The sequence below is a fragment of the Anthonomus grandis genome, chromosome 5 (assembly GCF_022605725.1).
Source record: "Anthonomus grandis grandis chromosome 5, icAntGran1.3, whole genome shotgun sequence".
NCBI classification, from domain to species: domain Eukaryota; kingdom Metazoa; phylum Arthropoda; class Insecta; order Coleoptera; family Curculionidae; genus Anthonomus; species Anthonomus grandis.
In genome coordinates, this window is record NC_065550.1 from 19,062,181 (window position 1) to 19,090,051 (window position 27,871).

At 31.5% G+C, this 27,871-nt stretch overlaps 2 protein-coding genes across 3 annotated transcripts in view; one reads left to right on the plus strand and one right to left on the minus strand.

Annotated features, from left to right (window-relative positions):
* LOC126736325 (F-box/WD repeat-containing protein 4) overlaps positions 1–2,677 on the plus strand; it is a 15,780-nt gene extending 13,103 nt beyond the window's left edge. Inside the window, exons 7-8 of one of the 2 annotated variants that reach the window (XM_050440634.1) lie at positions 2,352–2,506; positions 2,565–2,677. In XM_050440634.1, the coding sequence (XP_050296591.1) occupies positions 2,352–2,506; positions 2,565–2,583 (174 nt within the window). In that variant the 3' untranslated portion in view covers positions 2,584–2,677. Of the gene's footprint in view, positions 1–2,351 lie in introns of both variants that reach the window. The other variant, XM_050440633.1, reaches the window with a different exon arrangement.
* LOC126736328 (pantothenate kinase 3) lies at positions 2,618–26,101 on the minus strand. Its single transcript, XM_050440636.1, has 8 exons — positions 25,937–26,101; positions 20,844–20,976; positions 12,883–13,058; positions 9,177–9,350; positions 8,880–9,124; positions 8,649–8,825; positions 8,456–8,591; positions 2,618–3,308 (listed from the first exon to the last, which is right to left on the minus strand). Exons 2-8 carry the CDS (start codon positions 20,968–20,970, stop codon positions 3,144–3,146), a joined length of 1,200 nt encoding a protein of 399 aa, XP_050296593.1. The 5' UTR covers positions 20,971–20,976; positions 25,937–26,101; the 3' UTR covers positions 2,618–3,143.
* Between the last annotated feature and the right edge of the window lie 1,770 nt (positions 26,102–27,871).

Consider the following 27,871-nt stretch of genomic DNA (forward strand, 5'->3'; position numbering starts at 1 on the left):
ATTTTAATAACCTATTTTAAAAGCATTTTTTATTCCTTTTAAAATTATGTATCTCATACCCAACGTTTCGACGTATTAATAACCATCATCAGGAATTTTTCCTTAATGCAGGCCTGACTTTTTTTAAATTGTAAATTAATTACTTATTAATACGGTAACAAGTTCATCTTTTAAAATATTTATAAACGCTAAAATAATATAAAAGTGGTAATATTAATAATGCCATTTTAGACATAAAATGACTTGGTTTTTTAAATAACCCTTTAAGAGTGTACAATTTGTCATCATTAAATCATCAATTTATTTATTCAATAATCATCTGCTGAATATTATTATTGCTACTAAATGTTAAACATCAATATTAAAAGGAGGTATTTAAAAAATATTACAGCAATGATCTGACTAACTGTATAATAAATTTGTTTTTAATAAACAATATAATAATGAACAAAAATAAATCCAGAACTTGAAAAACATTGAAAATAAATAAAGGATATTTAATAATATGTACATAATTATGAAATAAATTGTTATTAATCTAAATGTTCGAAATGACCACCATTATTTTGTAAGCATTTTTGCGCATTGCTTACAATTTTTCTTTGAATGTTGTTGAATGAATTGAAATTTTATTGCACGCTTCTCTTATTTCTAAACTTAGGTACTCTAAATTTTGAGGCGTAGGTTGATAAACCTGGCTCTTAATAAAACCTCATATGGAAAAATCCATGGATGTTTAAAGTGCATAGGACCATTATTACCAATCCAACGATGTGGTTTAACATTGTTCAGAAACCTTGTACACCGCCGATCTCGATGTGCAGGTGCACCGTCATGTTGAAAATATTCAAAATTTCTTATAACATCAAGAAGGATATCATCCAAAAGATCTTTCAGAGAATTTGTTAAAAAATTATGATATACATCCAATTAAATGTTAATTGAAAAAAAAATGGTTCACTACTCGTGTGTTGAGTATTCCCAGTCAAACATTTATGCCGAACTTCTCTTGAAAATCCGTTTCTCGATGAAAATGTTGATTATCCTGAGTCCAACGATAGACGATAATAAATTGATGACAGCTAAACAAATAGTACACTCTTTAAAGGTTATTTCAAAAACCAAGTGATTTTATGTTTTAAATGGAATTATTATTAATATTACCACTTAAGGTCACACATAGCAAATAGGCACACTGCACACTGTATATAAAATAGAGTGCGTGAAATGAGTGCTTTACGAACGATAGTAGAACAATAACTATATAAACTAACTTTGTACAAGTTAATTTTAAGTGTTTTAACACCTATCCGCTTTATAAACGCTATCAAGCTTGGTTTAACTGTTTAGCTGGTGACGCCCTTGCCGGGTTTTTTAATGTTAATAATTGGTAAACATTCTGTGCGACCTATAGATTTCTATCTCATTTCTTTACAAAATTTCTGGATGGCATCTAGATGCTAAGAATTTTCTTTTCTTAGGGATGGGCTGGGAAAGGTTCAAGGGAAGAGAACCGGTTTTCAGATCCGCCCCTTGGCGTCTCGCTGCAAGACGGCATGTTTTTTTTGTGTCTGCATGTCTCTTTTGTGAAAAATTTCGGCATGAACATTATCCAAGTCTCTCACTTAAAGCACTCTCTTTAAAATTCGTGTACGATCATGTTAGGAACTGCTGTTCGATTCTCAGGTAGTCGCGTTGTGTAGATTGCGGAGATAAAATGGGGCACCAGTACTTAATATTAGCGTTTTATTTTGAAATATTTGCCTTTTATGCTTCGCGGGCTATCCTCCTGATAATTTGTTTATGAAAAAGAATATTGTTGTATAGGGATAGCTTACTTTTTTTTATTTAAAAAAATGGATATTAAGCGTGAATAGTCCCATTACACAAGTTTGCTCAAAGTACTAGTTAATTGATACAAAAACATGCTGCTATTTGGTCGTTGTGTGCATCTGGTGAAGATTACTGTATCAGTGAACATGGCAAGCTATGAATAATGCGGGGTTTCCGGGATGTCTGCCTGATAAAAGTTAAATAGACTGGTCGGACCGGTGAGTCTTTGCCCGTCCCATGGGTCTGTAATCGCCCGATTACCTATTAATAGAGACATAATATTCCATCTTAAAATTGAAACGCACCAAAACTTAATTTAAATTAAAAGCACTTTAAACTGGGTCTCGTCTCTACGTATTTACATCATTGGCATGTTCTATTTGTTTACGGACAGGTTTACTTAGTTTTTTACTTTTGTTAATTAGTTTTAGGCCATTTAGCTAGCCTTGGCTAAAGCGCGCTTCAGGTACTCACGGTCCATTAATAGTCATATTATTAAGGTGTAACATACATTTCAGCTTTATTTCATGAGGACATTCAAAGGCGATACTGTAAATTCTCCAGTTTATAGTTTATCTTTTGATTCAGAGTATTTATTTGCTGCAGTGGATCAAAACCTAAATATTCTCGATTTTAATGTTTATGATGGACAAAAACGGGACTATGTGAAAATGTTTGTACCATCAATATTTTAAACAAATTTATGTAGTGAAGTTCAATATGAATTTTAGGCTATGCTGGGCTGATTAGGAGAAGTGAAAAAGGTGATAGAAAAATACCGAAAATCTTTTTAGTTTTATTGTAATATATATATTTTTTTGTCAATAAATTAAGTCTTAATACACTGTTTGTAGCTATTTACATATGTGCGCAATACATCCTTAACCGACACCCACAATAAACGTTACCTGGTACAACCCTATAAATATACTTGAGAACATAATTCTTACCCTAACCAACAAGTAAAAATGTTGACACTGGTAGATATTTGGGTTTAAAAACAGGTGTAAGCTTAATTTTTATGTACAGAACATGAAAATGGTTGATAAAATATTGAAAATATACAAACTGAATATAAGCATTAATCTGCTTAATGCCTCGTCTAAATGGTTAAAAAAGTATAAAAATTATCTATTGCTACATTGTGGTAAACTAAGATATTCCTTTTTTGTACAAGAAATGGTTTCCGGCTCATTAACATACAAAACCGTGCTGGAATGGATTTTTAATATCGTATTTGATACACAATATCTACGTAAGTATATAAGACACTTGTGTTTATTTCTAAATCACTTATCGTTAATATTAATTCATCTATCCCCATGGTATTGAAGCAGACAGCCGACTGCTCCAAAATATCCTTCATGTTCTAAAAATAATGCTTTCATCGAACCATCGGACCAGTATTCCATTGCATAAGCCAAAAGTTTCATGGCTATTGGGTTAACTCGTAGGAAATTACCTATAAACACTACCTAAAAGATATAAACAATTAATTAACTGTATTCTTAATAATTTGAACAACGATGTAATTTAGAAAGTTTAATAAAAAAAATAACGATGACACAGCTGAAGACATTAACGTAATTAGCAAAAAACATGTGCAGCTGCTGCAATTATATGTTATTTTAACGTATTCATAAAAAGTTGTAACCCTTTACCGATTTTTTAAGTTTAGCAATTTACATAAGGATTTGATGAATATGAATATGGTTTCCACAGATGCAGTAGTATACTAGGTGCCACAGCTAACTTACCAAAATACATTTAATCATACATAAACCTGAATGAATATGTGCTTACCATATTCATTGCTCTGAAAAATATCTTTGACACAGTTGTTATGAATTGTTGAAAACATAAAAACAGCAGACACATGTTATTAACTCCTGTTCAATAAAAACCCGATGATCAGTAAAAGAAAATATTTATTAGCGGCAAGTTTACAGTTGGACCGACTTAAAAGAACTAACATGCAAGAAAATAAAGATACCGAACAAAAACATTACCAGGAAGCGGCGAGACGCAACGTAAACGTTTTCGGTTTAAAAATAGGCCAAATCTTAAATATTATAGTCCGGTCTATTTAACACTCCCACTTATTTAAGATTTAACAACATCAGAGTGATTTAAAAAAAAACAACTTACACCTAATCAAAATAAACATAAACAAAGCATTAAAGATACAACTAATACCGACTGTTTCTAAGCTAATCATAATTCACATTGACAAATTCAACTTTTCCAGTAAATTGTTAAAGACAGTTTTAGAAAGAGCTTTTGTAAATAGATCTGCCAATTGATTACTTGAGTTCACATAACTGACCGATATATTTTTCTTTTCGCACTCATCTCGAACAAAATGTATTTTAATGTCTATATGTTTCGTTCTACTATGAAGTTGCTGAGCTTGTGTAAGTTTAATAGCTGATTGGTTATGAACATGAAGTTTTATAGTCGAGACGTTAATGCCAAGTTCTTTTAGAAAATGTTTCAGCCATAAAGCTTCTCTGACTCCAAGAGACAAAGCCAAATACTCTGCTTCGGTGGTTGATTGAGCTACCACATTCTGCTTCTGGCTTTTCCAAGTGATTGGAGCATTACCAAGAATAAAAACATAACCACTGGTCGATTTTCTTGTGTCCAAGCATCCAGCGTAATCGGCATCAGTGTAACCTATAAGCCTCAATTTGTGACGTCTTCTTGTAAACGATTTTATAGTGAACAGTAAGGTTCAAATATCTAAAAATTTGTTTCACTGCCTGCCAATGTTCATCACTCCAGTGATTAAAGAATCTGCTCACTGATTTACCGCATAGGTTATATCTGGGCGACTGGTTGTGGCTAAGAAAATTAATGATCCAACAGCCTCACGATACGGCAATGACGTATTACAATTTAAATTATTGCCCTTGGACAAAGGCGCACTAGGTTCTGCAGGAATCCTTAGAGGCTTGGCATTAGTCATATTAAATCTTATTAGCAATTTATTAATGTAAAGCTTTTGATGAATAGCAATAGTACCCGCAGCAAGATCTTGTTCGATTTCAAGATCAACAAAATTTAATTTATTATTGTTTAAATGTACAGTAATTTTAAACATTTGCTGCAAAGTCTCTATAAGTTGATTAATGGCACTTTCAGATTTTGACATTAGCAATCCGTCGTCAACATAAATTGCTAAATATATTTCTGCGTTTGCAATAGAACCAAGAAAAACACATTGATCACTTTTCAATTGTCTAAAGTCAAATTTATTAAGAAAATCAACAAACTTACGATTCCAACATCTTGGTGATTGCTTCAATCCATACAAACTCTTATTAAGTTTGCAAACCAAGTTCGGCGCCTTTCTATTTTCAAAGCCAATAGGCTGTTTCATATAAACACAATCTGACAACTCACCGTACAAAAAGGCAGTCTGTACATCGAAGTTTGCAATTTTCAAGTCTTTTTCGGCTGCTAAGGCTAGCAAAATTCGCACAGAGTCATACCGCACAACCGGCGCGAAAGTGTCTTCATAGTCTATGCCTTTAATTTGCATAAATCCGCGCGCGACAAGACGAGCCTTATAACGAAATGGATTACCATCAGAGTCAAACTTAACACGATAAACCCACTTATTGTCTATCACTTTTGCACCATCAGGTAACTTTACCAAGTCCCATGTGTTATTGTCCTTAAGTGCATCCATCTCCTCCTCCATGGCTCGCTGCCACGTACTTGAATCTTGACACTTAATGGCATTCTCATAGTTTGTAGGTTCTAAAATCTCACAATAATTTGCTACACCATAATAGTCCGGCTTAGATAGTGTATTCCTGTCAAGTAGCTGCCTTCTATCAGCATTTTCATCATCTGCTGACTCTGGAATATTCATCTCAAAAACTTCATCATCAGAATCCCATGTTTGGTAAGTGCTGGTTTGTGACATGTCTAAGCTTTCATCACTGTCACTTTCTTAAAGATCTACTAGGCCTACATCTTCATTTTCTAGTGTATCAAATTTTAATGAAAAAGTTTCCTCTTTCTTTTCTCCCCTCTCCATTTCATTAAAATTAACATTGCAGCTTACCTCAATTCGTCTCTTCTCCGCATCCCAAAGCCTGTAGTTTCGAAGAATATCCATCATAACCCACAAATAATAACTTTCTCGATTTCGGGTCAAACTTTTTACGAAACTGTGATGGTATTAACATGTAAGCTACACTGCCAAAAACTTTGATATGCTTTAAATTAGGCTTTCGTCTAAACCATTGTTCATATGGAGTCATGTTTTGTACCTGAGTTGAAGCTGTTCTGTTAAGTACATACACAGCTGTATTCACTGCCTCACTCCATAATTCCTGTGGCACATTCTTGCTAATAAGCATACTTCTGGCACTTTCCACAATGGTCCTTAGCTGCCTCTTACTTCGGCCATTTTGTTGAGGGGTGTATGGAGCTGAGCACTCGTGTCTTATTCCATTATTTTTGAGAAATTCTTGAAAACCACTGTTAACATATTCACCTTTACCTTGGTCACTTCTTAAGATTTTAATCTTGTTACAAGTCTGGTTTTCTACAAGCAATTTAAATTCTTTAAATTTGCTTAAGACATCGGATTTATGTTTAAGAAAATAAATAATAGAATATCCACTAAAATCATCCTTAAACAAGACGAAATATTTTGATCCACTCGGAGACCTAATGTTTATAGGACCACAAACATCAGTGTGAATCATCTCTCCCGGTTTCTCTGATCTTCGTTTCTCCAAACTTCTATGAGACTTTCTGGACTGCTTACCAAACTGACATGCTTCACAGAAGAATTGTTCTTGATTATCAGCTATGGTTAAATGATTGACCAAAGGTGCTGTTTTCTTTATAGTAGTAGGGTTGATATGTCCTAAGCGGTCATGCCATAACTTCAGCGAAGTCTTGTGAGCCAAATTACACTCTGGGATTGGCTTTACTCGAAACTGCATAATCCATAAATTGTCTCTACGTATACCCACACATGACACACTTTCATTTGGATCGAGAAACTCACATCTATTTTTATGAGAGCGGTAAGTAAAATTCTTGTCAGTCATAGCTCCCACTGAAAATAAGCTGTTGCTGAGTTCTGGAATGTAGAGGACATTATTTATTGTGCGATCATACCAATGACCTTGAACACATGCCTGAACTTGTATAACACCTTTACCTTCTGCAGAAATTAACTTATTGTTTGCTATTCGAACAAACATAGGTTCGTTCAATGCTTCTAACTTTGCAAACCAACCTTTCTCTCCAGTCATGTGTAGACTCGCACCAGAGACACATATCCATTCAGTTTTCTTGACATTGGAGCTTGACAGATACATAGATGTTATATCACATATATAGGCCGAACTGGATGTAGAAGCACTTTCTGATCCTGAGACCTTACCTTGCTCATTTTTCAAGTCCTGTATTCTCTTTCTAAACGTACCGATCAATAGGTTGCCCTTGAACTCAAAAATTAAAACGTGCCTGGGCCCATAACCTGTTCAATAAAAACCCGATGATCAGTAAAAGAAAATATTTATTAGCTGCAAGCTTACAGTTGGACCGACTTAAAAGAACTAACATGCAAGAAAATAAAGATACCGAACAAAAACATTACCAGGAAGCGGCGAGACGCAACGTAAACGTTTTCGGTTTAAAAATAGGCCAAATCTTAAATATTATAGTCCGGTCTATTTAACAACTCCTTTGGTGTGCACATATAAAGTATCTTATTCCTTTTTAGGAAAACATATTAATATGTGCCAAATAAATTACAAAGGATATAGAAAAGGGCAGTAAAAATTATTTATCAACTTAATTACTAAACCCATAGCCAAGAAAAGTTGGAAAAGAAGAAGACTTGAAAATGAGATATCACCCCTGTCCTTAGCAAGTGTAAGGTTATAAACTTATGATTAGTAATTCGAATTACATTACTCATGTTGACTATTACAGTAAAACTGTCATGATACTTATTAAGTTTGGTCTCACTATAAAATAAATCATAGTCATCAATACGAAAGTTTAATATGTTATGGAGAAGGTTGGTCTCCGACTGCACAAATAATTTTGATAAACATTAACCTCAAATAGGTTGGTCGTTGCATATGAGTTCATTTTAATACTTTATCAAACGAATATTAACATAGGGGAGAAGAGCTCTGTGCCGTATGGTGTACTGTAGGCTGTATATAGAAAGTTAAAAAAATAGTTAGTTTTTAAATGAATTGTTAAATTTTTATTTTTAAGTTTAATATGTAAATTAAATTTTAAATTTGTTAACGTCTTTGATTAATTCTATTACTCTGGAAATTTTAAATTTTTAGTTCTGAAGATGTCACAGATGATGCCAAAAAGTTAGCTATATATTATTATAGTTTAAAGTGGAGGAAGTAAAAACATGCTTTTATTTATTAAAAAACTACATGTATTTTGCTAATTATGTTGTAAGAATTGGACATTACTAATTTTTGTTTTTTGGTTATCTCCGTATTATTATTAACATAATTAATAAAGTATTAGTAATATAAAAAAAAAGAAATGTCACAATATAAAATGAGATTATCTTTATTGGCCCTAAACTTGATATTAATATTAGAAGTGTATTTACCTTATCAATATTTTGTTGCATTGCACACATCCGGGCTATTGATCCAATATTGTTCGTTATGGTAACTAAAGTAGCACGCGCCAAATCTTGCCTGCTAACTTTGCTTCGTCTATCCCTTGAGTTCATTTGTCCAAAGCTAAGAAAAATTTTATGTTAAGTAATTTTCTTTACAACCAAAAATTTTTTCGATTACCTGCTTGCTACTAAATCTCCTGGTAGCCCAAATTTGGCATAATCCCCACCGTATATGTCTTTTACTAATTTGTCCACATTAGTATGGTCTCCTTCAGCTGCTAAACTTATAGCTTCCTCAAAAGTGTTGCAACCTGTTAGTAGACAACAAAGTCCTAAGAAAGTTCCACCACCCAAGCTATAAAAAATGCTTTTATAAAAAACAAAACGTACTGAGAAAAAAAAAGCTAACCTGGTACCTGAGACCCTCTTGCACTGTGTAGGCCCCGTAACAGCTAATATACTGACCCCACTACCGATGTTCACTAATAAAAACGGATAAGGCCTAGAAAAATCGTAAAACTCTTTGGTACACTTGCTTTCGTCGGTGGGGTCTGTGTAGTAATAACACTCTCTAGGGTTATTTTTGTCTATGTAAAGAAGGCCTTTTAATAAGGATTCAAACTCATCGTATTTAGCCAGTTTCATATTCACTTCCTACAGAATAATTCTATTATTTAGAGTTTGGGACAGATAATTGAAACTATACCCTTTTAAACTCCTCTTCAAACTTAAATGCGCCTCCTCCAGTGGCAGATACTGTAGTTAACAATTTAGCCATACCCTTCTGGTTGGCCAGACTTAAAAATTTTTTCATTTGGGATGTGGGAAATCTAATAAAGTGAATGGTGCCCACTATGCCTCGTAAAACAACGTTGTCCATCTGTAATATTAATAATTGTTTCGTCTTAAGTAATAAGCTATTAATAAAAATACTTAAACTTCTGTTATCCCTTGAAGAGACTAAAAACAAGATCTTGACTCATTTTTATATCATGAAATATAATAAAATTGATTTGTTGTCATTAAATTAGTGGTTATTAATTTTAAAAATATGTAACAAAAGTATTAGAAAAAGTATTTAACTTATATTTAAAAACAACCCTTGATTAAGAGATCTGTACATTTTAACTTGTTTTAGTTCAAATATTGCAGTCATAGAAAAAGTGTGATACTATCATGTGTGAATGAAATTAACTTTTTGGGTATCTGTATAATCTGAATAAACTTGCATCATTGAATTATTATGATGTATTTTAATTAAATTCTGTAAGAATAAACTCTTTAAAATAATCCTATTGTATGAATTATTTTTTGTCGTATGTATTGTTTATTTGGAGTAGTTCAGTTTTAGTCAACAGAAGCGAAAATTGCACAAAAAATTATCTTAGATCGATGTATAAACTTCCCTGTCGACCTATATTTGCAATTTAAAGAAACTCATGCAGGCTTTACACTATCTTTCTATTTTTAAAAGCAGGCTGACAAGAATTTGGTTGTTGAGAGACCATTTTAATCTTATACAGTGTGGTCACTTTAACTGGAATAAATTCTTTATTCCACTTAAAATAGTTTTTGTATTTTTTCACCTACAGGGGGGGTCCAAATTAACCCCAACGTTTTTTTTTTTCAAATGGAAAGCCACTTTTTTTAAACTCTCATTGAAAAGAGCCCTTTTTCTTGATTAAATTGCCCTATTTACTTTTGTGATTATCTAAAGGAGAAATACGAAAAAAAATAAAAACCATTAAATTATTAAAAGTTGCGTTTAATGTATAAGATGCTCAAAATGAGCACCATTTACTTGTTGGCAAAGCCCAAGACGATAATAAAATTCGTTTCTGACATTTTCTAACACTTCTGGAGATATTTGTCGGATTTCTTGCCTAATACGTTCTTTGAGTTCGTCTAGGTTTCCTGGTTTGCTCATATAAATTTGACTTTTCAAATGTCCCCACAGAAAAAAATCAAGTGGGGTGAGATCGGGAGAACGTGCCGGCCACTCGATTGCACCCCTTCTACCAATCCATCTGTTTGGAAAATTGTCATCTAAATACTGGCGTACATTACGGGCATAATGTGGGGGAGCACCATCTTGTTGCATCCAGAATCTTTCATCATACAAATCTGGATCGCACTGACTCGGATATAAGGCACGTAAGACTGGAACTAGTTCATGTTCAAGAAATTCTATATATCTTTCCCCAGTTAAAGTATCTTTGAAGAATATGGGCCCTATAACTTGCCTACCAATTATGCCAGCCCAAACATTAGTTTTCTGGGGATATTGTGTATTAGTTTCCCTTACCCAGTGTGGGTTCTCGTCAGACCAGTAGCGACAGTTCTGCTTATTAACATGGCCATTTAGGGTGAATGTAGCCTCATCAGAAAAAAGGATCCACTCCGAAGATATGCGATTTTCGTCAATGGCGTTCATCATTAATTCACAGAACTGAACTCTGCGATCTGGATCGTCTTCCAATAACTCTTGAACAGGTTGCATTTTATAAGGTCGTTTGTTTGCACTTTTTAAAATTTTTAGCACAGATTTATGATTAATAGAGTTTTCGCGAGCTACTCTTCTGGCTTACCGGATTTTCTTCCATCGCTAACAATACATTTAATTGGGTGTTTTCATCGATTTTAGAAGACCTTTGTCTTGAAACATCCCTCACGTGCCCAACTTCTCGAAATACATAATAACATTGCAAACCGTACCTTGGTTAATAGGTGGCAAATCTGGATATTTCTGCCTGAATAAGTGGACAACCTCTAGCTGAGTACGACTTCTGTCCCCATAATCAATCATCATTAAGATTTCAATCCTGTGGGATTCGAATAAATAAGGCATTTTTTCAATATAAGTTAACTTATTTAACAACTGGTTGAAATTCACTTTAATAGTGACACTACAACAATGTCAGGAAATGTCTCGATACCAATAAAATAAACAAACACGCCAAAAATTTACCAACACAAAATATTTCGAGACTTTTAATAATTTAATGGTTTTTATTTTTTTTCGGATTTCTCCTTTAGATAATCACAAAAGTAAATAGGGCAATTTAATCAGGAAAAAGGGCTCTTTTCAATGAGAGTTTAAAAAAAGTGGCTTTCCATTTGAAAAAAAAAGTTTGGGTTAATTTGGACCCCCCCTGTAGGTGAAAAAATACAAAAACTATCTTGAAAAAAATAAACAAAAATCGACGGGTCTCAGGAATTTTGCGAGATAAAATTTGATTAGTTTTAACTGAATTTATTCCAGTTAAAGTCACCATATTGTATATAGTATAATAAGGGTTATCTGATCAGTTTGTTTTATTGTACTCTCCAAGTTAAGCTTCTTTTTTTGCAATTTTGGATTTAAGTGACATGTATTTAAAAAAATTCTAATATGTATGCATTTTAATATCTCTGGAAATACCTGAATAAATAATCTGAAAAGCAACTAATTACTGTTAATGTATGTTGTAGAATTAGATTTATAATGTCACCATGGTGAGATTATAAATCTAATTCTACAACAGCACACACAACACAATTGTACATTAATGACATACTAATGTGATAACTAGATACATTGCATTATGTTTGAATGTTTTTGACAATATAGGGTTTCTAGTATACTCTTATTTTAACAAAAATTATAATAAAATATCTAATCTCTACACACAAAGCTTAGATGAAATTTATAATTTATGGGAGGTGAAATATAATATGTGTGTGTAGTCTAAACTTAAACCATATATTTTAGATTCAAGATTTTTTTAAATTTTATTGGCAAAAGGTGAAATCACATAAACTATTTACTTGGGAATTTCAATACATATTTACACTATTACATATAATTTAGTATTTTCTAGTTCAGTACTTAGTTATTGAAGGGAATGGTAAATAATGTTTCTGTTCTGGAAGATGTCATCAAGGTCAATTAAATTAGAAGAAAATCAATAAATTTTTATTTAGTCAATGATAGATTGACCAATTTTATATGAATTAAAAAAAATGTAGCTAAAAAATATAATTTAGTACATCAAAAGTAGTGTAATTTATGTATTACTCATTAACTGTTTTACAACATTACACTAGTCTAATTAAATACATAATAACATTGCAAACCAGTTTCAGTTTACTATCATTTTTATCAATATTCTTATTCTTTCTGGTTATTTTAAAAAACTTCATTTATTTTTACCACATAAAAATGTCTATTAAATTCACTATATGAACTTAATATTTTAGGTGTTTAAAACCAGTACATACTTTATTTCCAATTACTATTAAATATTTGTTTTTAAGTTTTAATGCATACAATAAGTTATAGCTCCTCTCGTCTTATTGAATGTATATACTAGTTTTGTTCTCTATGCAATCCATATCTACAGATATTATAACCTAAGGAAGGTTAAACTTACCTGTAAATGTGTATCCCTATGACCGGTTTTTCCATATGACGAGTTCTTTGTTAAATACTTTCTAATGTTTTTTAAAATATGAATTTCTTCGGATTCACCCTGCATCATATCTCGGGGCTCAAAGTAAACAAGTTTGCAGAGGGTGCCTCCAATATCCATGCCGAACCAAGGCATGGCTAAAAAACAATATTTATATAGTTTACTTATTATAGAAAGTGGTATTACGCTTAAACATACATATATCATAAAAATGAGAAATTTGTTTAATTACTGGAGCCATATTAAACTAAAATATATAAAAACATTTCTATTTGAAACGTAAAATCTGACTCATTATGAAAAAGTTTATGATATGATATTACTAAAATTCAAGGTAGATGAAGATAAGGATTACAAAGATAGCCATAGATTACCTGCCAAGATGTGTATCAAATTTATTGTATTTGCATTGTAATATTTTTAAGTATATGCCTATCTACAAATTTAAAACAAAAACTTTCGAAAATTGTGAGTCAAGTGTTTCATTAAGAACTTTTTTATGTTTAGAAATATGTAATTTCTAGATATTTCTAAACATAAAAAATGCATAATGAAGCCGCTTTTTTCTATTAATTATTCATTTTAATATTAATATTTTCCTTTGGCGACACGATAGATATATAATTATAACATTGGTGTATGCGTACTTACTAAAAATATTTATGTTATCGTCAACTAAAAAATGTCCCATATAAGTTCAAAACTCACTTAAATCCAAGTAAGATCGTAAGTCTTTGATTACTGGATAGTATCAACTAAAATACATTCGCATTAGCGTGAACAGTACCACGCTATAACAAATACTGGAATCTATAATTTGCCGCATTTCAATACAATAAATTTGCTGTAAAATTACGTAAAACCTACGGCACCCGGTCAAATACTTTTTGTAAAGTTTGACCTTTGTGTATCACGTTGAATGGTAAAACAGGAGTGATTTGAATTCGGTTCCAAATTATACGAGTTTCGCCTGAATTTCAAAAAGAAATTTGATAAGACTGGTTTATCTGAGAATTATGATTTATTACAATAATTAATTTGTGTACTTATTTATTCTACAGTTTTTATGGTAGTTTGTTTTTTTGTTTGGCGAAAATCCAGGAATTATAAAGGATCAAATCGAATCAATTGGGTTAATTTTATAAACGTAGGTACAAATGTCATTACAAAATTATAATATACTAGAAATAAGAAAAAATCGAACTAAAATTATGACGTATTAATCAATCGGCAATGTTTTATAAATCTTAATATGTTCTGACGGAAGGTCATCTGTGCAGTTCTTTATTAATTTGACCTGCTTTATGCCATCTTGGAACTCCATTTTTTATACTGAAAAGTTGGGGTTTTTTATAGAATTTAAATGTTCCTTTTAACTTTGTAAACGGGTTTGTAATCTTAGATAATAAAACTTTTATTGACTTGGCTATGTCATCTAAGTGTTTAATGCTGTATCTACTATAGAACTATTAGGTGGAAAAAAACCTGGGAGAAATTTAAAATAAAATCAATGCTTGGAATAGAATTGATAATTAAAACAAAATTCTGGCACATATTAATAAGAAATTACTAGATATTACTAGACTGAAAAATGTAAAAAATTATTAACAAATTCCAGTTCAATAAATTTAATGAAAAACTGGATGTTTCGAAATTTTATTCTGTAATAAAATAAAAATTTAAAAATTAATACTCGGCGAGCCAGACTAATTTTTAAACAGTAATTTGTTAATTTTAAATAAGTTCTTGTTAATACAAATTTAGAAAATATTAAACAACCAAAGGTTGAAAAAATCTAATAATCACAATCTTTAAAGATCAACCTTTTAATAAACTATATTTACTTGCATATATACAAGGTGTCCATTTAATACCGCGGTGCTCGATTGCGGCTAAATCTTGAAACGGAAAAAATCTTTGATAGAGGGAATGTTAATTAAGTTAGAAGGGCTACTTTTTAAAATTAGTTTGGTTAAACCCTGTATCAACCCTGTCCCAAAAAAGCGTGATATATAATTTGATATATTTTTTTTATGGAACTACCTATATTTTTTTGCTGATATTTTATTTTTTATTTTTTTGAAAAATCTATGTAGAGTCCTTGAGGCTAGAAGTTGATTTTATTTTTCTAAATCCAAAATTTATTGTTTTATACGTGGTGATTAAAATCGTTACTCAAATAATGATATTGCCAATTCAATTTTGCGCTGTTTTTTCAAATGGAACACCCTGTATCTAGTAACTCTTCGATAGAACATTCTTTTATCTTTAATTTAATACCAATAAGTTTGCCACTATCTCTGTTTTCTCGAAATTTGTTCTTAAAGGAAAAATTACATATTTTTTTCATAGGTATTACAACGTTTAATTTTACTTTCGAATTATGAGAGCAATTAAAGAATACTCTATCAAAACGCGTTACTAGATACAGAGTGTTCTATTTTAAAAAAATAGCGTAAAATTGTATTGAAAATGTGATTATTTGAGTAACGAATTTGATCACCCTGTATAAAAAATGATAAATTTTGGAATTTCTAAATTTAAAAAGAACTTAGTCGTCAAGGACTACATAGATTTTTTAAAAAGATAAAAAACTTCTGTGGTAAATATTAATAACGACGTCGCATTTTAGGGTAAAACTGCTTTAGGGTTAAAGATAAAGTCAAATGGGATACCCATTTCGGAAAAAAAATATAGGTGGGTCTATTTAAATAAAAATTCAAATTATGTACCACGCTTTTTTGGAACACCCTCTATCCACCAAACTAATTTTAAAAAGTAGCCCCCCTACTTAATTAATATTCCCTTTATTAAAGATTTCTCCCGTTTCAAGGTTTAGCCGCAATCAAGCACCGCAATATTAAATGGACTGTATATATAATAATCAAAATGTTTCTGACATTGTTGAATGACTCTTTTGACCTCCTTATCAAAACAAACTATGAGCTCCCATTGTTTTGTTGATTTGCATACCTAACAAAATTAAAATGACAGTTGGAAAACCAATTTTCACTTTAACTGATTTTTTAAATTACATTTTAAATATTGGAAAACTTATTTTGCTTAAATTACAGAACGTCCCACATGAGAAAGTAGATTATAAGGAGTATAATATTTGTGGGCATGGCAAGTTACGTTAATGATAATGTTTCAAAATTTTACATAGTTACAATTTTAGCAAATTTTCTAATAAATTTCAAAATATAACTCCGCCGTAGTTGAATCAACTACAGTGTAATAAAAAGATTTTAGTAGGGAGAAGCGGGATGGCTTCTAAAAACTACTAAAAAAATTAAAGATTTTAAATTTAATGAAAACTTACTTATAACTGCAACATCAAAGAGATTTAACTGGTATTCGGGACAGAACAGAATTCTCACAGTATCCAAAAAGTGACGTCTAAGTTGAAGTCTTTTCTTCAATGATTTTTTAAATAGTTATTAACCAGATTAGTATAGAATTTTAAATTTATTAATTAATGGATACACCTTAGAATGATAATAACTGGGTTATTAACATAATTTATATGCAGAATGCTGTTAAAGATCAATAGCATTAACTAGCAAAACAGTTGACAATTCTTTGGCTTTTTAACTTAGAATTAACATAACCATAAAAGTTTTTTTGTTAAGTTCTATTAATATGGTCATTTTCGATATTTTTAACAAAAGTATGCCATATGAAATCCGGGGCAGGTTTTGGTTCAAGTCCTTCTAAGCCTCTTAAGTAATTTATAACCGTATGCTCCACTTTTTAATGAAATCTTAAAAATATCCATCCATCACAGTCCAAGAACATAATTTATTGGGTATGGCAATGAGAGAAAAATTGAGGATGTCCAAGCAGACAATATACCAGGCATAAAGTATAGGGTTGGCATCTGCACCACATGACTGTTTGCCTGAGAGAGAATTAAGAATCTCAAGTATTTGCAACAAAAAGAGGTTTTTTGATTCTTCAACCTGATTTCATATCTGTTAACAACTCTGCACTGGGTTGATAAAAAATGATGTAGATATGAAGAAAAAAAGAATAATAACCTTACGTATATATGCCCAGTAACTTTCTTGGTTGTCGAAATACCCATGCATTTTAATGCAACAGAAAATTATAGGCAAAGCGTTAAATTAAAGTGAAAGCGGCTATGCTTTACCGATTCTTCACTTGCGCATGATTTTATGACAATAGGCCGAACATCTTAATAATAAAAAAAAATCTAAATTGATATATTATTATATACAGGGCATTCGTAACGTAGCGGATAAATTCAATAAAAATGAAATGGGCCGTTTCTGAAAAAAATGCTCGAACCGGTTGATTTTAATATTGGGCTTAGGCTTTTTCTAAATTTCTCAATACGTTTTTTAAGTAGAAACTACTATTTTTTAATGCAGAATCAGAAAGAACGCATTTTTTTGCAAAGGATATGGTACAAATGAATAGTGGTTACATAAACAATTTTGAATGAAAAATGATGGTAAAATGTAAAAATAAAGAAATACCTATCTCAATTAAATGTTTGAATTCGCACTTTACTTTTTAAGTATCCCCATAAAAAGTAATTGAGGGGAGTTATATCTGGCGATCTGGGAGGCCATTCAATGAACCCTCGGCTACCTATCCAACGATTTGGAACGATTTGGTGTAACGGGGCTCCATCTTGCTGAAAAAAAGATCACGTTGGTGCATGTCGGGTTCTTCCAAATCCGGATACGAAGTTATCAGAGCGGGGATAAGATCATTTTGAAGAAAGTCCAAATACCTCTCACCAGTGAGAGTGTCATCACAAAAGTAAGGTCCTAAAACTATTCCTTCCACTATACCGCACCACACATTGACTCTTTGAGAGTGTTATGTATGACATTCTGTGTACCAATGAGGGTTTTCGGTCGCCCCGTATCAACAATTCTGCCTGTTTACATGGCCGTTTAGAGTAAACGTTGCTTCGTCAGAAAATATTATTCATTTTACAAAATTATTGTTATTATTACATAATTGCTGCATTTGCTCACAAAATTCATTTCGGCGATCAAAATCATCTTCCGATATCTATTGAAGTAAGAATATTTTATAAGGGTGGAACTTTGCTTTTTTGATATACTTTATGCAAGCGATAAATTAACATTAGAAGCCGTGCCTGTGATTGTGGCTTTGAGATTATCTTGGACCGTTAACAGAACGTTAAGCTCATCTTCTTCCGTTACTGAACCCCAACCAACTTTTTGAGTATCCCGAACATCCCCGAATTCACGAAACTTTGCTTCAACTCTGCTTACCATGCTTTGGCTAATAGGCGACAAGATTTCGATTCTTTCACGTTCGGTTAATTTTCTCATATTTCATACAATAACTGTAGGTAATAAAGTCTAGTTACTAATAAAACGCAGGATGACACTGCTTTCGCCTCTCAAAAAGAGTATACATCACTTGCAAATGTAAAAATACTTCAAATGGTTGGATCAAAATAAATTGACTACTTGACACTGATAACAACAACAACTAAAAAACCAAACTACAAACATTTAATTTAGATAGGTATTTCTTTAATTTTACATTTAATCATTATTTTTCGTTCAAAATTGCTTATGTAACCGCTATTTATTTATACCATATCCTTTGTAAAAAAAATGCGTTCTTTCTGATTCTGCATTAAAAAATTGTGGTTTTCATTTAAAAAACATATTGATGACGTCATATCTTTTTTTGAATCACCCTGTATATTTAATTTCCATGTGGAAAAACCCTAAACCCAATATTAAAATCGACTGGTTCAGGTATTTTTTTCAGAAACAGAATTTATCCGCCACTTTACGGATGCACTGTATAATAAGGAAATGTATATATGAATTATATAATATACAGTGTGGTGACTTTAACTGGACTAAATTCAGTTAAAACTAATCAAAATTTATCTCGCAAAATTCCTGAGACCCGTCGATTTTTGTTTATTTTTTTTCACATTTCAAGAGTTCTAGTTTTTGTATTTTTTCACCTACAGGGGAGGGTCCAAATTAACCCCAACTTTTTTTTTTCAAATGGAAAGCCACTTTTTTTAAACTCTCATTGAAAAGAGCCCTTTTTCTTTATTAAATTGCCCTATTTACTTTTGTGATTATCTAAAGGAGAAATACGAAAAAAAAATAAAAACCATTAAATTATTAAAAGTTCGTTTAATGTATAAGATGCTCAAAATGAGCACCATTTACTTGTTGGCAAAGCCCAAGACGATAATAAAATTCGTTTCTGACATTTTCTAACACTTCTGGAGATATTTGTCGGATTTCTTGCCTAATACGTAATTTGAGTTCGTCTAGGTTTCCTGGTTTGCTCATATAAATTTGACTTTTCAAATATCCCCACTGGTGTACATTACGGGCATAATGATGGGGAGCACCATCTTGTTGCATCCAGATTCTTTCATCATACAAATCTGGATCGAACTGACTCGGATATAAGGCACGTAAGACTGGAACTAGTTCATGTTCAAGAAATTCTAGATATTTTTCCCCAGTTAAAGTATCATTGAAGAATATGGGTCCTATGACTTGCCTGTCAATTATGCCAGCCTAAACATTAGTTTTCTGAGGCTATTGTGTATTAGTTTCCCTTACCCAGTGTGGGTTCTCGTCAGACCAGTAGCGACAGTTCTGCCTATTAACATGGCCATTTAGGGTGAATGTAGCCTCATCAGAAAAAAGGATCTACTCCGAAGATATGCGATTTTCGTCAATGGCGTTCATCATTAATTCACAGAACTGAACTCTGCGATCTGGATCGTCTTCCAATAACTCTTGAACGGGTTGCATTTTATAAGGTCGTTTGTTTGCACTTTTTAAAATTTTTAACACAGATTTATGATGAATAAAGTTTTCGCGAGCTACTTTTCTGGCTGCAGTTACCAGATTTTCTTCCATCGCTAACAATACATTTAATTGGGAAATTCACTTTAACAGTGACACTACAACGATGTCAGGAAATGTCTCGATACCAATAAAATAAACAAACACGCCAAAAATTTACGAGCACCAAATATTTCGAGATTTTTAATAATTTAATGGTTTTTTTTTTCGTATTTCTCATTTATATAATCACAAAAGTAAATAGGGCAATTTAATCAGGAAAAAGGGCTCTTTTCAATGAGAGTTTAAAAAAAGTGGCTTTCCATTTGAAAAAAAAAGTTTGGGTTAATTTGGACCCCCCCTGTAGGTGAAAAAACACAAAAACTATCTTGAAATGTAAAAAAATAAACAAAAATCGACGGGTCTCAGGAATTTTGCGAGATAAAATTTGATTAGTTTTAACTGAATTTATTCCAGTTAAAGTCACCACACTGTATAGGTTCATGAGATCATGAGGCACATTCAGTCATAAATTTATTTTTTATTAATTGAGTACATAATGATGAGTAACCAAATCCATTATTCTTATATTAAGTGTCACACATTTAAAAGTAACAATCGTAATAATATCATCTGTCTGTTTTTGTTTTATAGAGCTTAGTTAACAAATAAAAATCAGGAAAAAGGAACAGACTGTACCAATAGTCAATTTTCCACATAAAAGTTTGGTGCATACCAGGTGAAAACAATAGTCAGCGCCTAATAAAATTAATAAATTAGAAATTTAAAATGTTTTCAAAGCCTGATGAGTTAAATGTGAAAATTAAAGTGAGCCAAGTACAATCATGTGTCTAAAAATTTTTATGCATCCTCTAGGATGTTTCTCTAGAAACTTGAAAAAATCTATGGTTATTATATTATTTACCTATTATATTTTTTAACCAAACAGTTATTACTCAAAAATTACCACATTAACTTTGAAAATCTATTGATTGTTCTACATTTATAAAACCTAATAAACTAACTAAAACTAAACTAATTCTATATAGAGTAACATTGTTCCTTTTTATTTGCTATACTTACAAGGCATATCCTCAATTTCATTAAGAACACCATTATGTGCTACATCCAATGGTGGTGAATTCTCTTGGCTTGACATTGTATCTGATGCACTGGAACTAGAATGACACTGGCCTTTATGTGGAGCCATTTTCTCCTTGAATGATGTATATATTAAAAAAAAATATTATTATTAATTTCAGTTGACCATAAAACATTGCAATATAGAACAAAAAAAGTGACTAATATATTTCATTCTTAAATTATCATTGGCAGTAATACATAAATAAGTGTATGATTAGGATTAATCCTTGACCTTTAATACACTGCATCTCCCCCCATTTATACCAACACAAACATAGTTGCTTCGAAGCAATAATAATAATTCCATGCAAGGATATATGGTATTCGAAATTACTTTGTTCAAATGTGAATTATAAGGTTTATGTGGTAAAAGTTAAATTATATATGTACTTGTACAATCTATGTAGATAATTAATACCTTGCTTGGCCCAATAAATTGGAAATAATTATTAAAAGATATGTATTTGAAGAGTACTCTTATTTTATTATATATTATTAAATTATAATTAATAGATCTTGGTTTAAATAAAAAAAAGAAAATAATAATCAACTGTTTAATCTAAGATAATGGTTTCAAAAATGTTCCAAGTAGTAATTTTTAGAATACTAGTCTAATATTGTGTGCATCATTTTTCCAGGCCAATATTTTAGAAGTCCACATTAAGATACAAAATTATATTTATTTTTTTAGTAAGACTGTATTCTGGTAAAACTAACAAAATTCTGAAGTCTAGTTTACAAAAATTATGTTTTAACATGACAAAACCTTCACACCATCACTACATCAAGAATATTCCTTCCATTTATAAAAGAATTAAAACAATAGAATCAAAATCAGTGATTTGAAAGATCAGAAATTTTGGTGGCACAATATGGATATATTTAACATCATAATGGAAAAAGATATGTAGGCTCATTGCGCTAGTTATACTCTATTTCAAAAATATATAGAGTAATAAACTGGGAAATTCCGTACATTGTTTAGCTAAATTTCGTGGTCGTTCATAGAACGACAACGTGATAATGCGTAGGTACTTATAATATTTATTAATTTAATTTTCATGGATTAAATTCCTTTATTTTGAAAGAGATTAAATACTAATTTAATACTTTTAAACCTTTTGTATAGGTACCTCTTAACGCTTTGTAGCATGTAAAAATGGGGACAAGTAATATATACAGAATATAAATACTTTTAATTTATATTTTAAATGTTAGTATTCACTGCTATGCTGTAGTGTAATGAGAATATTATTATAACAATATTTAAAAAGATGGATGTATTCAGTCCAATGAAAAGATGTTCTAATAATTCTCTACTATCACTGAGTGAAACAGTTATTATTTTAAATGGACATGATTGCATAAAACACGGTTACCCTAGTTTCACTGTGCAAGAAATTGTTGAAAGATGTTTTTGAATGACTGGCATTGGAAAGTATATCATTTTCAAATTGTTGTGGGAAAGAAAAGTAGCAGGTCAAGTGGAATCTTCCAAGCAAAAGCGAAACGAAATTCGAAGAAAGGTTCACTCTTTTTATTTTAAAAAGGAAATACCCACCCTAGACAAAATTTTGATGGAGCTTGGCCGAGATGACAGTATTCCATTGACAAGTAGAAAACTTTTATGGAAAACTTAATGAAATATGGATTTTAATTAATGAAATGGAATATGGATTTTTTTTTAATCAAATGCTACGTACACACCCTTCGCCGATGATACCACGGTCTCCTTGGCACCTGACTCACTTGCGGACTCTCTTAGGGGTTCTGGGTCTGCACAGACGACCAACAAAGAGTGGTTCTGTGCCAACAGGCTCCTGCTCAACAAGACAAAGACGGGCAGGGCTGTTTTTGCTCTTAGAGACATCCAGGACAAAAACGCGGATGTTACTAGTGTGAAGTTCCTAGGAGCACACCTGGACCCCAAGCTTCAGTGGGGTCAACATATTGACTATCTGAGTGAAGACCTGTCAAAGTCATCGAGCGTTTCACACGACGTCTTAAGAACAGCCTATTATGCCATTTTTCACTCTCGTCTGACATATGCAATCTTGGTCTGGGGGCATTCGGCAGGAATGTCAAGAGTATTTGGTTTGCAAAGTAAGGCTGTAAGAGTTCTTGCAGGCCTTGGGTTTAGGGACGACTGTAGATTGGCCTATGGGACTCTGCGAATTCTTGCTGTACCCTCATTGTATATCCTTTTATGTTTGTTAAGAAGCATGGGGAGCAAGCACTTTGAGACCCATAGAGGTGTGCACAGTCATAGACACAGGTGTGATCTTGTTCTGGCCTATTGGAGGCTAAGGAGGTGTCAGACTGGACCGGGGTATTGGGCAATTAAATTTTACAACAAATTGCCATGTAACGTAAAAGATCTTCCCACAACTCAATTTAAAAGTAAAGTTAAAGAAGATTTAGTAAGAAATGTATTTTATAGTAGTGAAGAATATCTGAAATCTCAATTTTGATCTGTGTGTTTTTATTTATTTTTATATATTTTTTTTATCTACTTATATGTAACTAGCATTTCAATGTCTTTCAGTAGAACTGTTGTTCATCTTTTATCTTTGACGTGTTAGGCTATTGGCAAGTTTACATCAATAAATGAATTTGATTTTGCCTGAGAAAAGCATAACCGCAAAGCACTTTTAGTGGAGAGCGGCGAAATTGTTTGCTGGAGACGAAAATACTTGAGAATGCAGTACCGCAGGGAGCAAAAAGTTTTTTATCTTGATGAGACGTGGATTAACGAAGGTTATATGGTCCAAAAAATATGGCAAGACAAAAGTATAACCAGTGCTTGTCAAGCAAAAATATAATATAACTGTATTACCCTCACTGCCATATCATTGCGAACTAAATCAGGCACAGGTAAAAGGATTTGTAGCAAGACAAACTTTTAAAATGAAAGATGTTAAGCTAATGTTTGATTAAGCCATTACGGAAGCGACACCAGATAATTGGCGAAAAGCAGTTCAACATGTAATTAAGCAAGAGGACAAAATGTGGGATCTTGACAACCTGATCGATCAGACAGTAGACCCTTTAATTATAACATCAAGAGGTGATGACAGTTGACGAAGACGATCAGATGACGAAGACAACAATCTATCATAATTTAATTGTTATGCACTCTGTGCAAAAAGTTACACATCCAAAACTGTAATTTTCAACCTTTTTCCTCTACATATTATGTTCAATTTGTGAAAAAAATATAATATTCCATTTAAACAAAAGTAACTTTTATTCACAATTCCATTGTAAGGCTCCCTGTATACCTAAAAATATTTTTATAATAAAGATCTAAAAGATATCTATAAACTTTTTTTGGGACACTTTTATATCTATGTATATATTATACCATGTACAGGGTGTCCCAAATTCATCTGCCAACATGAGACAGGCATTTTGTTATGCATATTGTTGTCCAACTTTTTACTTATTTAACCAACTCAACCAACCCTGTATCTCTAAAATTTACCAGTTCCCGATGTTGACCCAAGAATTTGGGATACCCTGTGCATACATATTATATTACATTTTTACTATTTAAAAAAAAATAAAATAGTATTTACATAAATCATAAGCTTACATATACTGTACTCAAGGAAAAGAAAGAATTTTACATTGAAACTAATACCTAAGCAAGGTATTGGCATAACATATTTGTGGGTCACTGGGTACCACTTTTGCATATCTAAGGAGGTTTTATTGCTCTATACATTTCTGAATTAGAGTATAGGAAGTATTAAAAAGTTGAATTTACTGCATGCTACATTGGCCAGCTGATCTTTAGCAAATGGCAGTAACCACAAAATGTAATTATTTTGTTGAAAATTATAATTTTATCAAAAAATTAGTTAATATCGGGTTAATGTTAGTGTTAGGTTAATGTAAATAGCAATAACATCCTGCATAAGATTTTCTAAAAAAGTTGTAAGTAGCTTCAAAAGCGAAAATATTAAGTCAATGATTTGAGAAAAATAAAATATCATAAATTTCACCACAGAAATAAAACAATTCCTGTAAGTGGAAAGAAAAATAGAGATTTCACATAAGAGAAAAACTTTTGCAAAATGCTGTCAATAAAAGTTTAAATCGACATTAACAATTGTAATAAACAATAATATAACTTAAAATAGAAGGCAGCCATGGCCATATTAATTTATACATTAAATCATTTCACACCTAAAGAAATATTACCCAAAGTTGAAGTACCAATATCCATCAAATAAATCCATGGCAAATAGGTCATATGTAATAAAAGCTAGAGAATACTATAAAATAATTGTGATAGCGAAAGTGACAAATCTTTTGCAAATTTATTCAAATTTAAAAATTAGCTTATTGTTGTAAACATAATAGTGGTTAACGAAGAAAAAACACTAGAAAGAAAATCTTAAATAACATAGTTCTACATTCTGGACAGTACAAGAATAGTACTAAATTAAAAATGTAGAAAAAATATAGCAAGTTTTCAATCATCAAATATTTCATTGTTGCTAAAATGCCCAATTATTCAATATTCTTATTATCATTTAATTGTCTAACATGATTAAGATATAATATACTGTTAACCAAATACCAAAGGTTGTTTAGATGTTTAACTAATGTAATGTCAACTATATACTTGAATGTATAAAATAAAATATTGTCATATAACATGTCAGTAGCCCTAATGGATTTATTTTCATTTACGGCAATAAATAATAAATAGGTACATTAAATTTTGTGGTATTTATCAACATACCTGCACACATTTTGAAAAATATTTTCAGAAACCTACTAACATCATTAAGTCTTAGTTGTAGTTCATTTTACAGATAAAATGCAAGTATCTCATAAAGTACCGTTGGAATTTAGACTCGTACACGTCTCACATCACTTAACTAACTAAATAATTATGGGGCATTTTCAAATGTTTCCTATTTTTTTATAAATAAAGTTGTATAGTTAGTGGTATGGATTCAACAAATACAAATTTTAAAGACAAAACGACGTGGATGATACAATGAAATTCTATATACTACCTAAGCTTTTATTGAACTTTTAGGCACTTCCACAGCATCTTCAGATTTTTCATTTAGAATTTGCAACTTATTACAATTTGCAATAGAAAAATGCAAAATGAAGATTGACAGGACGACGGATGGCCACAAAAAGTGGTGTGATTTCTAATACTGTCACTAGTCTACTGTCAAGGGTTGAAGTGCTTGCTGTATGGCTTGTTTACACTATAGTCGCATATCCATGTTTGATATGCAAACTTATTTTTTTTTAAATATATAACAGTTTTTCATAAATCGTTGCGGCGATTGAGGAAAGTTCTTTATTTAAAAGCGTAAATGTTAGAAACTTGATACATTTTCCCATGTGAAACCCCATGATATTATGAATTGAATGAACACATGTATTTTTCCATTCCTTGTATCATTTACAAAAGAAATTAATTTTTAATAGCTTAATAAACTACTGTGACACTGATTTATTTCGAACACAAAACAAATATGAATAAAAACAGAAGTATTAATGTATCAAATAAGTCGCAAGTAATAGAAAAGAGAACTGATATTAAAATCTTTATATTGGCTCGATATAGAACAAAATTTTAAATAGCAACTTCTATTTATAAAAATAAAGTATGCTCTTCTACCTCCATATTTGCAGGATTTCCTAAAAAGCAATAATGAAATACATACATAGTTATCAGACAAGGCAACAGTACAACTATCATTACAAAAAGGTCTTCAACGTGTTTTGGTCTGCTCCACAAAGCAACCACTTATTATTCATTCACTTACTTACTACTAGTACTTACTTACATTTAGTATTCACTTTCACATTACATTTTAGTATTAACTTACTTACTAGAAGTGGTCTGTTCGTCAAGAGTCTTTCATTGAACAGCAGGCTGTTAAATGACTTAAACAGGGTCATAGCCAGGTGGGCGCAAGGGGATGCTGAGCGTTCCCGTGAGTAAATAAAAACCCAGAAATATTAATCTATGATAAATAAGTTGCGAGTAGTGCAAAATAGAACTGATACTAAAATTTTTAAATTGATTCCTATTCAAGCACTCAAAGAATTATTATCCATTCACAACAATAATGACTTTTCGTAGTGTATTTTCCGTGCAAGAGACTACCTAAGTTTCCTAACAAAGCTTTCCTAAGTGCGATGAAAGCTTTGGTATATTTACGATTTCTAGGCTTATATACGGGGCATTCAACGTTAAAGCACTATTGCTAACTTCGTATTATTGATGCTACAAAGTTGGTTAGGCAAACTAGTAGTACTTCTGCCGCTGATTAAGGTAGTGAAAATGAAATAAAAATCGAGCAACTCGTTCGAGAGTTATGTCAAAAGGTTACACTTTTTTTAATAGGATACCCAGTTTGCAAAATTCTGAATCGATAGTATATTGAATTCTAACCAAAAGTTGTGAAATGACCCGTCACCTTAAAATATAAATTATACAAATATAAAAAGTATCGTTTATTAATGTACATTTTAGATGAGATGCTCGAACATCAGGCCCTTGCTCCAAGCATTTTAAGCCCGCTTTGTAAGTGCTTCTAGTGGCTCAGTGATCTGCCATCAATATTATCAATTGCATAAATTATGCTTAGTTCAAGATCTTCAATAAATATCATACCCCCTTTAACACAATAACTTTCAAATAGCATAAAAAAAAGTTCATAGGTGTTAGTTGATAAAAAAATGCTATCAAAAGGATCGTGTAATAGGGTATTAATCTGGCGAATATTATAGGGAAGCGTCTGTGAAGGTCTGACGGCACAAACTTAGGTATGCTTTTTTAGAATGCAGTGAATAAAAAATATGTTAGAATGGTTCCCAAACATAATCAAGATTATCATATGATTATATAAGATTTAAGATTATCAGAATGATAAAACAAATATTTTAACGTGCATGCATCTATTCCAAGTTGATTGAAAATTGTC